General features: G+C 40.4%; 1 protein-coding gene across 2 annotated transcripts in view; it reads right to left on the bottom strand.

Annotated features, from left to right (window-relative positions):
• Nucleotides 1–14,047, bottom strand: part of PITRM1 (pitrilysin metallopeptidase 1) — a 29,083-nt gene extending 15,036 nt beyond the window's left edge. The window contains exons 1-13 of one of the 2 annotated variants that reach the window (XR_010609955.1): nucleotides 13,910–14,047; nucleotides 13,386–13,488; nucleotides 12,438–12,544; nucleotides 11,353–11,504; nucleotides 10,807–10,921; nucleotides 10,611–10,707; nucleotides 10,042–10,202; nucleotides 8,628–8,754; nucleotides 7,822–7,910; nucleotides 7,138–7,266; nucleotides 5,240–5,353; nucleotides 4,745–4,841; nucleotides 197–331 (exon numbers count right to left, since the gene is read on the bottom strand). Coding sequence is in view for 1 of the 2 variants with exons in the window: in XM_065666758.1 (XP_065522830.1) it covers nucleotides 197–331; nucleotides 4,745–4,841; nucleotides 5,240–5,353; nucleotides 7,138–7,266; nucleotides 7,822–7,910; nucleotides 8,628–8,754; nucleotides 10,042–10,202; nucleotides 10,611–10,707; nucleotides 10,807–10,921; nucleotides 11,353–11,504; nucleotides 12,438–12,544; nucleotides 13,386–13,488; nucleotides 13,910–13,956 (1,473 nt within the window). In the remaining variant the exon portion in view is untranslated. The remainder of the gene's footprint in view (nucleotides 1–196; nucleotides 332–4,744; nucleotides 4,842–5,239; nucleotides 5,354–7,137; nucleotides 7,267–7,821; nucleotides 7,911–8,627; nucleotides 8,755–10,041; nucleotides 10,203–10,610; nucleotides 10,708–10,806; nucleotides 10,922–11,352; nucleotides 11,505–12,437; nucleotides 12,545–13,385; nucleotides 13,489–13,909) is intronic. The other variant, XM_065666758.1, reaches the window with a different exon arrangement.
• Nucleotides 14,048–14,418: the final 371 nt, after the last annotated feature.

Below are 14,418 nucleotides of genomic sequence, written 5' to 3'. Positions count from 1 at the left end.
TTCAAATGTCCAACCAGACAATTTTTTCCATTTCAACCATTTAAAAGTTAATATGTCTCATTAAAAGCACTGCTGTTCATCTACATCTTAAAATATGCAATACGGTTATAAGAAATTACCCTTGAGTTTCATTTTTAAAGGTAAAACAGTGATTTAAACATTGATACCAAAGACACATATCTATAAGTTTGCCTACCTTAAAATATGCTTTAAATTTTTCCTGAAGAAATGTGGGATTTTCTTTAAGGCACTGCCTGAACCGAGAGACTTTATCTGCAATCCTCAGAAGCTCCACTGGATCCCCATCTTGATTCCAGCAGGAGGCTATATACTGAATAGGAAAGATTAATTAGGTAAGCAGGACAATCCATCTGCATTTCTGTAACTGACAAAATCTGTATTCTAAAACCACCTTATCATTTATATTTGACTAGCAGACATATAACAAGTAGTTCTATATATCTGGAGAGAAAAAAAGAAAAAGCAGCTGAAATCTTTGTTCAGATTAAAGGACTATACTCCATCATCATCTGTCCCCTATTCTATCCTCTAATTTTACCATACCAAACCACCTTCTTCTTTTTCTTTTCTTTCTTTGTTATGCTTACATGTGTATATCTGTATTCTGGAAATCAATCATAATATTCTTTACTCCTTCCCATTTAAAATGAATTCATTTTTCAGCCCAAGAAAGAAGGAGAAAAGAAACAGGTGGTGGAGACAAAGCAGTACATAAATTTTACAGTCTATCCATTAATTGTATCAGATGAAATGATTTACAATAAGGTAACTCAAAAATGTAATATAGCTGGGACTTTGGAGAAAGAAGACACTAAATAACCAGAAATATCCCCAGGATATTTCTTTTGGAAGGATTTTTATTCTCATTTTATTCTTTAGTTTGAGCCTATTACATTTGCTCAAGTTGCTATTGAAAGTTATTCAAACACATCACAGGGCAATTTATCAAAACCTTCTCCATTTCTACCCCATGTGAATGCGGTAAAAATGAATCAAGGCAAAAAAAATAATTCCAAGACATATGAAAGAGAAAAGCCCTTAAAAGCATATAGAAAACAAACGCATTTGCACTGTCAAAACCACCTTACTGCTTTAGTTACCAGCTGGTATCACAAGCCTTACAGACTTTCAAAGTAATATCTATTACTATCTGTTCTGTGGAAATTCCCTAATGTGTTTTAAAGAACAGTTAAATTTTAGAATACTCTCAAGTTAATCCTTTTGAAATAAAAGCCGCCTCATTTGAGGCTTCCATGGGGTCATTACAACAACCCAGTTCTGGTTCTCAGTAAGCAACCTAAAATCTTAACCATGTATCTAAGAGCATTGCCCAAATATTTCTTCAATGCTGACAGGCTTAGGGCCATGACCACTTTCTTGGTGTCACGGTTTAACCCCAGCCAACAGCTCAGCGCCACACAGCTGCTCACTCCTTCCACTCACCACAGGATGCAGGGAAGAAGCAAAAATGGTAAAAGTGAGAAAACTCATGGGTTAAGATAAAGACAGTTTAATAGGTAAAGCAAAGTTACAAATTGAAGCAAAGCAAAGGAAGGAATGCATTCACCACTTCCTGTGTTCAGACATCTTCAGCAGAGCAGGGCTCCATCAAGTGTAACATTTACTTGGAAAGACAAACACCATCACCATGAACATCCCCCCCCTTTCCTCCTCCTTCCCCCCACCTTTACTGCTGAGCATGATGTCAAATAGAATGCGATACCCTTGAGTCAGCTGGGGCCAGCTGTCCTTGTTGTGTCCCCTCCCAACTCGTTGTGCACCCTCAGCCTCCTCATTGGTGGGGTGAGAGGCAGAAAAGGCCTTGGCTTTGTGGAATTGCTGCTCAGCAGCAGTTATCCCTGTGTAATCAGCAGTGTTTTTATCACAAATCCAAAACATACCTTCATACAAGCTATTATGAAGAGATTTAACTCTATCCCGGCCCAAACCAGTACCCTCGAGAAGCTTGTTCCAGTCCTTCCCCACCCTCCCTATGAAGAACTCTTTCCTAATATCCACTCTGTGCTTCCCTGATGCAGCTTGAAGCCATGTCCTCCTGTCCTATTATTACTGGACACCAGAGAGACTATATGTCCTGCTCCTCTTCCCATCATGAGGGAGTTATAGACAGTAATGAGGTCACCCCTCAGTTTCCTCTTTTCTAAGCTGAACAAACCTAGTATCCTCAGCAGCTCCATCTAAGTCATGCACCCTAGTCATTTCAGTATCTTTGCTGCCCTCCTTTGGAAGTGTTCTGATATTGTTACGTGCTTGTATTGTGGAGCCAAATATTGCACACAGTACTCAAGGTGACAACACACCAATGCTGAGTGTGGGACAACCACTTATTTCTACCACTTAACTATACTGTCATTAATGCGCCCCAGCATATGGCTGGTCCTTTTTGCCTTTATGTGAGACTCATACTGAGCTTACCATCAACAAAACCCCAGATCCCTTTGATCATAGAATGATAGAGTAGTCTGGGTTGGAATGGAACTAAAGGTCACCTAGTCAAATCCCCCTACAATGAGCAGGGACACCTTCAACTAGATCAGGTTGTTCAGAGCCCCTTCCAACCTGATTTTGAATGTTTCCTGGCCCTTTCTGAAAGGTTGCACTCCACCCTAACCCCCCGGTCTATATGTACATCCAGGATTACACTGTCCCAGGCGCAGAATCCACGTTTGTCCTTATTGAATTTCATACAGTTTATGATTGCCCAGCATTCTGATCTTCCAAGATCTCTCTGTAAGGCCTCTTTACTCTTGAGGGAATCAACAATTCCTTCTAATTTAGTATCATCAGCAAATGTATTTAGTATATATGCAACTCCTGTGTCCAGGTTATTGATAAAAACATTGACGAGAACTGACCTTAAAATTGAGCCCTGGAGAACACCCCTAGAGACTGGCCACTAGTCAGATACTGTCTCATTTACTAAGATTCTCAGCCCCACCTTTCAGCCAATGGTTCACCTATGGTGTTGTGTCTTAAATCAATAAATCATACACAGAAAAGTCCTAATTTTAAAGCTTGCACAGCACTGGAATACAGCATGGAAGTTCGAGAATTTTTACCACATGACATTTAAAATTACAAAGGCTGTCATCTGTGATAGTCAATATGGCTTCATAAAAGGCAAACAGCGCTCCACTAATCTGGTAGCATCTCTACACCTGGGCTGGTGCAATGACCAGTAATCAGTACAACCTGGGTGATGAATGATTTGAAAGCAGCCCCGCAGAGAAGAGCTTACAGATATTGGCAGATAAAAAATTGGATATGAGGCCGCCATGTGTGCTTGCAGCCCAGAAAGCTAATTGTACCCTGGGCTGCAGCAAAAGAAGCATGGTCTGCAAACTGAGAGAGGCAATTCTCCCCCTTTACTCCACTCTCATGAGACCCCACCTGAAATACAGCATTCAGCTCTGGGGCCCACAGCACAAGACAGACGTTGACCTGTTAGAGCAGATCCAGAGGAGGGTGCACAAAAATGATCAGAGGGCTGAAGAACCTCTACTGTGAAGACAGGCTGAGACAACTGGAGTTGTTAAGCCTGAAGAAGAAAAAGACTCAGGGGAGACCTTATTGCAGCCTTTCAATATATGAAGGGGGCTTTTAAGAAAGGCAGAAACTTTTAACCACGGCCCGTACTCACAAGACAAGCTACAAGAGTTTTGAAGTGAAAGAGGGTAGATTTGTATTAGACATAAGGAAGAAATTCTTCACAATGAGGGCGGTGAGACACTGGAAAAGGTTGTTCTGAGAAGTTGTGAATGCCTCATCACTGGAAAAATTACAGGCCAGGTTGGATGGCATCCAATGGAAGATGGCTATGCCCATGGTAGGGAGGTTGGAACCAGATTATCTTTAAAGGTTCCTTCAAACTCAAACCATGCTGCGATTCCACGATTAGTTATAACTAGGTCCCTTTCAGGCCCTTTTCAAGGTCAGCTTCTATAACATGACCTCAAGAAAGCAACTGAAGTATAACCCTCCTCTATGGGAATATTAACACCAAATGCTGCATGACTGGTCTTTAAAAGCAACAATAGTTTAAGAGCTTTCTGTGTAGAATTAAGTCTTAATAATTGAAACAACTTCAGGACCTAAAAATGTTGAAAGGTAAAATATATGTGTAAATGTTTCATCAGTCACAGTAACTCGCACAATCTGAAAACATGCTAGGAAGTGCTGGCTATCAAAGTGAGGCACATTTTACCAGATCCTACTATGAAACATGACAGGCAATTAAATACTCACTATCTGTCTATTTCACTATATGGCAATCTGATTTGAAACAGCTCTTGGTTGTGCTCTCCCATTTGTAAATCTCATGTTAATCCAGGGCTCTGGCATGCAAAGTTAGGTAAAGAAGCAAAGGAATGAATTCCTGTTCATGCTGAAGATGCTGAGCACTTGAAAGGCAGAAAGCAAATGAGCTGCTAAGCAACTGCAGGAGTAATCAGTGCTTTTGCAATTAAAGCTACTACTCAGGCAAAGAAAACAGGTTCACTGCCTGCTTAAGTCATATAGTATGGAATCCAGTGATAGCTTAAAGGCTACTGAATAGAAGAAAGAAAGATATACTTGAGATGACAAAGAAAAAGCCCTTAAGTTAAAAGTTACAAAATGATCCCCTATTTTTTAAAGACATAGACAGTAGATTTCTTATCCATTCCTAAAAAAACACCTCACACAGGCACGTGTATGGACTTACAGATGTCAGGGCAAGACCAAAACTTGTAGACTGATGCTTCAGCTGGATTTCAATTTTGTGAAGTAGAGCTTCAATCCTGTCTTCCTCAAATCCTTTCCTTTAGGAAGGGGTGATGAGAGAAGGAAATCATATCCATTAACACTAATCACTTTAAGTGAAGTTATGAAAATGAATTATAACATCGATAAAGAAAGCATTACAACATAATACCTTCCACACTGAATTAGAATTGATATGAAATAATCTTATCATGCTGTGTCATTTAGTGAAACTGCACTAATATCATTAAACTGAAGGTTATGCTGATGAATATGCTACAATAGAGGAAGTAGCAGATGCAAATTGAGAGTATTGAACAGTGGTGCATTTATTTTATTATAATTAAATTTTTAAGGTATGCTATTATATATATGCCTGTATATCATTATTACTATCCAATTGTAAAAAACTGTAGGAAAGAACTAATTCTATTCTCAAAACTTTAATATTACTCACGCAATAACATCATCAACTGTTCTGGCAATTATCTGCTTCACAGTATCAATGTCTCTTTCAGCAATACCCTGTAGACCCACACTGAAATAAGCTTCTCTTGTTGAAGAATTAAACCTAGAATAAAACATATTCAACTCAGAGAGAAGTACTACAACTTAAGCATTAAACCTGCTAACAAAGGCAAAAGAAGGGGAAAACACACATAATTTTCACATGCACACATGCAGCATTTTAAAAGCTAGACAGAAAGAAAAATAATTACCAAAGAGGCAAGAAATGGAACTTAAAAGCATTTTTTTTGTTCAGTTTCAGTAGTAGCAGCCACTGTTAAGAAAACATACAGCATATGATATTAGAGAAAGAAAAATTGTTATGGAAGAAAAGCTTGTCTTTTCTGTTCATCTTGTCATCCATATGTAAGTACTTTCAGATAAAAAAAGTCTCTGGTTTTAAGGTGAAAATTTTGGCTGCCTGTGATGCCAAACATACATTCTACTTAAGCAGCTGAGTGGAATGGTACTTTTGAAGTAGTGCTTATAAAGTAAGCGGTAAAGGTGAATGAAGTGTTCCATGTTAGTTGCAATTATTTTTCAGTAGTACTTAAACCCACAGAAGTAAATATAATTTTGTCCAAGCTGTCAGGCATGGTTAATCCTAAAAGTTCATCTTTACAGAGACAAATGGACACTTGCGCAAATACAGAACACCTAGTAGTTTGAACCAAAGCCAGCAAACAAAAAGCATTGTCCTGGTTTTGGCTGGGACAGCTAATTTTATCTAAACTGTAAACACCCACTATTCCATGTCTTGAAACCACAGAAAGAATTCAGCGGCAGACTCAGGTGTTGGATTTTTAAACACTGATCTCTGGACTCAAACTTATTCTTCTACACTGATCCATCAGCACACTAAGGCAAATTAAAGCCAACTCACTATACAGTTCAACCCCATATTATTGTAGTCAACCTGGAAGAGGCTCAGCTGACAAAACATACAACTCAATCACTACCTCATTGTCTAAGGATAGATGTCTACTGCCATGCTCTGTAAAGTTAAGATGCCTGCATGGCACTGTCATGCATGACACAGGACTTGCAAGAAGCCCATGACTTCACACAGAGACACCTCAATCCAGGCAGAGTATGACATTAAAATCATAGATATTAAGGTTTATCAACCAAACACGTTAAGACAGTCAGTGGAGACAAAGGCATTATTTTTGTCACCATGAAGTAAAAAATCAGATGAACCACACCCTGAAAGCACTGCTTGCTTTATGCTGATGATACAGGCAAACTACAATGAGCAGCTGAGTGTGTAGTTAGGTGAAGACAATCTACCCACCCTTAGTCTGCAGCACAAAGCTTGCTTAGAAGACTGGCTGCAAGAGCTACAGCTTGAATAAGTAAGTGCTGGCAGAAATACCCTTTTCTACCAAGGTGACGGCAAATTAATGGCACCTAATTGCACAAAAGTACATTTGTGCCAAACCTACTACTAAATCACAGAATTAAAGCAAAAAAAGCAAAGGTAACAGTACAGAGAAGAGCTAGCAAACTCTTCTAAGCAATACTAAATAGCCAAGATGAAAACCCAATGCAAATTAGGGCACTGAATGTATACCATGCTCTTATCTACACATTTTTCTTGTTCATAAGCTTTAAACAGTACAACTTTGTTTAAACTAACATAGCTTCTATCAAATTATTTTGACAAGCCAAAAATTACACTTGAGAATGCTTTATACAGCAGCAACAGAAACTCTTAGGATGTTTTAATATTTAAATATTATTCTAGCATAAATTGACTGTATGAGAGATGACTTCTCAAAACGTAATACCAGTTTTTTACTTTCCTAATACTGCTTATAGTGATGAAATATAAATGGTGACACTTACCCAACATCAGGAGAAAAATCTGTACCAACACCAGACTCAATTAAGGCTTTGTAAAAAGGAGAATTCGGCCCATCAACCAACAGTGAAGACAACAGGCTTAGTGTGAATGTTTCGAAAGTGTCTGTAATACTAAAGAAAAATACATAGTTCTTAAAAAGCACCAAGCTATGAATATGTGACATACAGCATCATCGAGTTAATTTCAAAAGAGTTATTTCTACAAAACAATGCAGAGGGTGTGAGGCAGAAGTAACTGTCAATTATAAACACTGCACCAAACCGTGGGGAAGTAAGAAAGTTCTGCATCTTTCACTTGTAACTAGAAGTAAAGCAAGTTGAATCAGGCTGCAAGGGTAAAGTTAGCAGTAGGGTCACATACGGAAAAGCTTGCACGTGGCACGAAATTGAAAGACAGGAAGCCATTGCTCCCAATAGCCTAATCCACTGAACAATTCTGTAATTTACAGCTGACTTTCCTTATATTCATCTGCCAAAGACAGGAAAATTTCTCCTTAACAATTAAACTTTCATTTACTAAAGCAGGATGCGACTGGCTTTCCCATTGCATTATTTACCTTAAATATGACATTTATGAAGAGGGACTGGAGAACATGAAACATGGTGCATCATCCCCAAAGTTCTAAAATGAGCCTTTGATTCAGAATTTCATTTTGATACACTTACTCTGTCAACAAGTAGCTCACACTGACAGTTGTTTGTTTGGAAGGATCTGCAGCAAATGAATCTAAGCCACACGTTACACTGTGTTCTCTCTGTAAAGTATAATAAGTACATTTGACACAGACTGAACTCAGAGCAGAAATTACAAATAAAAACTGACTGCTTGCATACAGATACTCATGACTAAGTTCAATATTCGTGATTAAATACACTATCAGAATATCCAAAAAAATATGATCAGTATCTCAATTTTTACAGATGGAAAACAGATGAGAGGATCAAAAAAATTTGGCCATAATTAACACTCTGAGCTGGGTTTCAAAGAAATGCTTACACTTCTGGACAAGCCAGGGAGGAAAAGGCCAGGGCGGGGTCAGGGGGAACTGAGAAAGAAATGAATGGAGAAAAGTATTTTTTACACCAATGTTTGAGAGCTTAGGTACCATTAGAAGGCATATTTTCTGACACTAAGTACCAATATTTCTATCAGTATCAGCAGCACTAAATGTTTTCCATTAATAAAAGCTTCAGAGTTTCAAATGATGAGGGACTTGAAAACTGTAAATAAGAAAAATAAACAACTGCACACAATCATTACATTACTGCAACTCGAAAGTAAGTGCAGTTTTCCTCTGATGTAATCAAACCTAAAAATGCCTCAGCTCATTTACACACAAACACACTTCTAAACAAAAAAGTAACACCAGTAGCCTGGGCTAAAATATTAACCTGTTATATCCATGCTCTGCAACTTCAAGATCAGATGTGAACCACTTCTTTTTGTTTACTTCTTTTTTATTTTTACTTACCGGCTTTTCCCAGAGTTTCTGTTTCGGGATGTCAGTATTTGACTCGATTCTGTCAAATTTTATCAATGCTTCCTCGTGTATTTGTTTCAAATGCTGCTCCAGTGGAAAATTACCATAAGTGAAAAATCTGCATTTCAGATTAAAAATTGGCATTCAGTAACAGATTTTACATGAAATTTACAATAACAGCTTTTATTATATTCTCCTACATTAAAGACCAACCACTTTGCCACAGATCTCCCAGTAAATTACACATTTTCCAGCTTCTGTATTATGCTCTGGAGCCACAAAAATATAGAATTTGTTTAGTTGCAGCAATATATAATCTTCCAAGAAAAAAAAATAATTGAAGCCAGAATCCCAGTTTTGGGTTTTTTTTCTGAAGTTTTAGAAGACAAAATTACTGTGGTTCTCACACATCATGTATAAAATACTGTGATCCGCATCATGATGGATCTATAAAACATGCCTGGGCTCTGTGGGTCAGTCTACCATGCATACTCCCATGCCTGCAAGAAACACTGATGATTTCCACTGGATTAAGCATGAGTATGAGGTATGGTTTAGTGTGAGGTGACCCTGCCCATGGCAGGGGGGTTGGAACTAGATGATCTTAAGGTCCTTTCCAACCCTAACTATTATAAGATTCTATGTCCCAGGTGAATCTTACTCCCCCATTAAAATCTAAACACAGGCACAGCAGAATACTTGGGTTGATGAGAAAAAAAAAGGGTGGCGATTCATCATCATGACGCAAGTTGATGTTCCATAAGTGAATTCATCAGACTAAGACTGACCACCAATTTGGCAGAGAAGAAACAACAGTACTATAGATTTTCCTGCATATCACTTTCAAATTGACTTTTAGCTTAAATACCTTATTAGTACCAACAGAATTAGTATCTGACTCAAATGAATAAACACTATTCAGAACGTGGTACAGCAATACGTGATTCAGAAGCAAATGAGAAGCCATTCATTTGGATCTCCCTTTTATAACTTAATCTGTGTTGACTTCAAGGAGAGCAGGAATCCCTAGACTCATCTGTACTAAGTGTATCATAACTCCCTAACATTATTGCCAATGTTTTTTTAGTATGCTCACTCCATTTCCCCCACAACACATGAGTTCAAGGTAAAACATCTGCATACAAAAATCTCCCAAACAGATCCTCATAATCAAGCAGGAAAACGCACTCTAGAAAGTCAGCCCTCTCTGCTGCATGCTTCCAATCCACCCCTCATTGCTCTTGCTTCAGTGCTGTCCTAGCTACTGTAAGGCCATAGGTTACTTAAGTTGCTGGCCAAGTGAATGGACTGCTGGTTTTGTATTGCTGGTTTTCCCCTCACAAACATACTCACAGAGTGGTAACACACTACATAACCTAGGATATTAGTCACAAATTTCAGATACCTGGAATTGCTTGGATGATAGTGTGTGGCATGGAACTGTTTAAGCTGCTCCCATGTAAGATCGGGAATACATAATGGATCTCCACCAGATATTACACCGTATGTGTGATCAGGTAGGATTTTATTCTGCAGGTGCTGTGCAAATATCCTCTCATTATCTGTCTTAAGATGAAAACACCACATTTTAGTAAAAGTCATCAAAACATTTTAAAAATAACAGGTGCTCAATAATAAGACCTCAGAGCTCTAACTTAGACAAGAACTCCTCGAATGAGCATTTCGTTCTGTAGTCCCACATACTTGAATAACACTAGCTACGTTTTAAGTTTAAAAGAAAATTCTACAATAAAATCCATTAACAAGGTGCTCTTTTTTATGTAAACAAACTTCTGACAGGCGAACGTTAAGAAGGACCATGTAACAGATTGTTAATTTCACTGAGGACATAAATTTCATAAAGGAGGAATGGAAATCTCTGGTGATTGACATTTATAACCTGCCATTGATAACCTGCAGATTAAACCACTTCACTATGTACAAGATCTCAAACCAAACATTCACAAAACTTACAAATGCCCCTTTCATTTCATTAAAAACAACTCCTTTGAAGACTAGAGGTGTCTGAGGATCAGCTGGGTTCTCATGCTCTAATCTCCACCCTTCTTGCCTGAAAAAAAAATAAAAGGAAGTGTTGGGAGTTCAAAAGTTTTATATTCTTCTTTTTAAACACGAAGCTTGCATACATGTCACGCTGCCCACATCTTACCAGAAATCTAGTTGCCGCAAACATGGAAAGAAAGCTGCATCCAAGTACACTGACAGGAGATTCTGAAAATCCTTGGGATTTTGTGTTGAAAATGGATAGAGTGTGTAATCACTAGCTGCATATAAATAAATGTAAAAAGATCAGAATTTCAGAAAGTCCAAGACGCATTTTTCCCCTCATTTATTTTTTATTTCTCATCCATATAATTAACTGCAAGAGAAAAAACTTATGAAATAAAACATTTTTGCTGAGAAATGCACAGAAGTTTAACACTGCAATTATTTTGCCATGAAAGCTTTGCTTTCACCATACATAATTAAATGCATTGCTGTATACTATACAGATCCAGCTCTACAGGGACTTTGTAAAGCGCCAAGTTAACAAGAACTATTTTGTTGTCTTGCGTTGCTAGTTTTTTAATATATCACAATGTTCACTCTTAATAATAATGGCTCTTCAAAGGGAAATTGAAGAGAGCCAACAGATCCAGCTCTACTGCAATAAAACCTTTTGCACTTTAAGTGGCATTATTTACTCTTGGCTCACCTGTGAATGCATTCATAAAAGTGGACAGTGACCTGTTTAACATTTTAAAGAACGGATCTCTGCAAGGATACTTCTGAGAACCACATAACACAGTGTGCTCGAGAATATGTGGGACCCCAGTGCTGTCCATTGGAGTGGTTCTGAACTGTACACTGCAAGACAGAGAACACAGAAGGGAATGTAGTTATTTCTGATGAGAAGTCAACCCACGTCCTGTCTGCAGCTGTGATTTATGGGCACTTTATCACCTTCTAGTAGCTAACATGACACAAAGGAGGATGCAGAGTTCTTAAGATTCTTGAGTACTCAGCCACCACTTCCAGAGGGTGTACAACCTATGCCTTCTTTTTGTGGAGGTAATACGAAAGTTTTCAGCACATAACTAAACAAATTTCTTTTACCCAAAGGGCTCAGAAAAAAAAAAACAACTTCATGGAAGGTTATGGAAAAAAGAACTGGTCTACATCTTGGACCTATTAGGCAGTTTATCAGAAAGTCCAGTTTTCAGCTCACCAATGCATAAGAAATAAGAAATTTGAAGTAGTTTAGCGTAAAGCTGTAAAGACAGCTGGAGACATGCCCTGCAAGAAGAGGCTGAGGACACTGGGCTCATTTAACCTGGAGAAGGAAAGGCATCAGAGGACTCTATAGCTACCTTCCACTACCTACAAGGTGATGATGAAGTCAGGCTCTTTGCACAGGTATGCTTGATGGAAGGACAAGAGACAACGTTCATAAATTGAAGCAAAGGAGGTTCCAACCCGACAGTACAGACAAAAACATTCCACCATATCGACAGTCAAACATTGGGAATGAGTTGATCAGAGAGTTTGCATTATCTCAGTTTTTGGAAGTTTTCAAGGCCCACCTGGATAAATGCCTGAGGAACCACACCTGAATTAAGTGCTGACCCTGTTTTGAGCAGCAGACTAAACAACAGATCTCATGACACCTGTTCAATGTGAAAAACTCTAAGCAAGTCCCACAATTATCACAGAAAAATCCAGTTATGAAGCAGGATTCCAATTTAGAAATTGTAAGGCATTAACAATATGAAATGTGCTAAATATGTATTAATGTTTTACCTGAACAGATTATTGGAGTCCTCCCGGGCCACATGTAAATACCTGGCTCCTGTTCTGTCATGACTAAGCTTCACTGCAGTGAGAAACAGCTCAGGAACAGCCGTCACCTGCATTGGAAGAAAACATCTGCATTACAGTGTGACTGCAACTAGGTCAAATAAATCATGCATGATAAAGCAATGATCAGTTTCATCCTGTATACAGTACTGCCATGTACAGTGTTACATAAATTCTTTGTTTCTATGGTATGTGGGAGAAAAAAATATGTATGTAAATGAAAAAGAATACAAAAATTTTAAGAAGGAATGAAAATAAGACTACAACCACAGAACTATACTCTTCTGGTATAGATATGTAGACAAGAACAATTCCCTCAAAAATACAAAGAAAAGGCATATATTCAAACGCCAGTGGTTAGGGCAACCAAAGAAGTACCAACAAACTCAGTGCTACCACTAGCTCTGTCACTAGCAATCACTTTTTGCAAATTACCTCTACTCTGCTTCTGCTTTTTACTTTCAGAAAGCAATCTGACATATCATTCCCACTGCAGATTCTTAACAAAAGTATTAAAAGAATCTTAGGAGATAGAATATTGTTGAATATATTTCACAAAGCTGCACACAGTGGAGTCCTGTCACCTGTCAGGACTTTTGAAAGACCACACCAAATGCTCAGCATCTGTGGCAGACACACAAGCTCCTGGGGCGTGTTATTTACTTTAGAATAGAGCTAGATCCGTACAGGAACATGTGTTAATGGTACCTAAAGGATGTGGTTGCAGAGAGCCAACTACAAGTAATGACTATGCTTTTTTAACTGACCACCCAAAGCATCTATGCCAATATTTAGCGTGTAGCTCCTAGCCTCATTTAGGCACTGTTCAAACAAGGGAACATTTACCTATACACAAACACTGAGGATGCACAAGCGGAAGTCGAAGCTCACCTGCTTTACAGTGAACCCATGGATTTGCTCGCCAACCCGGTACTGCAGCGCCCGTTCACTAGCGGAAACACTCCTCCATCTCCACGACTTCCGATTCGAAGACCTGAAGGAACACTTTCCTTTCAGACAAACACGCTCCCACCACCGGTGCCACAACGCCGAACGAGACACCGGCCCTCACCCCGGCGCCAGGGGACAGAGGCGGGGGCAGCTGGGAACACGCTGCGCCGCGGCCCGGAGTCCCACCGGCCCGCAGCGAGAAGCCGCCCTGGGGAGCGGGGCAGCCCAGGTCCCGCACGGCGCCTCTGCTCCCCGCCAGGGACACGGCACGTCGCTCCCCGTCCTTGGGCTGAGGGCGAAGGAGCCGGCTGCAGCGCGGAGCGCGCCCAGGCCCGCGGCGAGCCCGCGGGGGCAACGAGGGGACCGCCAGGGCCGCGGCAGAGCCAGGGCCAGGGCCAGGGCCAGGCCCAGGAAGGGCTGGCGGAGCCTCCACCCGCTCTCCCCATCTCCCTCCCCGTCCTTACCGGCCACGGCCCAGCAGCGCCGCAGCCACCCGGTAGCGGCTCCACATGGCTCGGCGCCTCGCAGGGACAGGACGGGCCGCACAGCCGGACCAGCGCAGGCGCCGCGGCCCCTGCCCGCATTGGCGGCGGGGAGAGGCTCCGCCCGCCCGGCCGCGGTCCGCCCCGCGCTGCGGCAGCCGGCTCGGGAGGGGGTCAGCGGCAGGGTCACCCCGGGCGGGCCGCGGTGGGTAGGTTGCGGCGCTCAACCTCAACGACAGTTCAGATACACGTTGCAAGGGCTGTGTCTCTGCTTGCCCGTTTCTTGCTAATGCATCTTAGTATGTTTATGCAAAGATTTTGTGAGGAAAATAAGTAAACAGGAGTAAGCGGGAAGATAAACCAGGCTTTAATCCTGCAATTGTGTCTGTGTGTGCAGAGCCTTTATCAGCTGCACAAGGCCAGGGAGGTGCAGGGACAGCGCGTGTTAGATAAGCTAGCAGAGACACAGATGTACTGCTCCCAGTCAGTGT

The sequence above is a fragment of the Lathamus discolor genome, chromosome 2 (assembly GCF_037157495.1).
Source record: "Lathamus discolor isolate bLatDis1 chromosome 2, bLatDis1.hap1, whole genome shotgun sequence".
Classification (NCBI taxonomy): Eukaryota; Metazoa; Chordata; class Aves; order Psittaciformes; family Psittacidae; genus Lathamus; species Lathamus discolor.
Note: the sequence above shows the minus strand (reverse complement) of the source record. Positions and strands in the feature narration are given on the sequence as shown.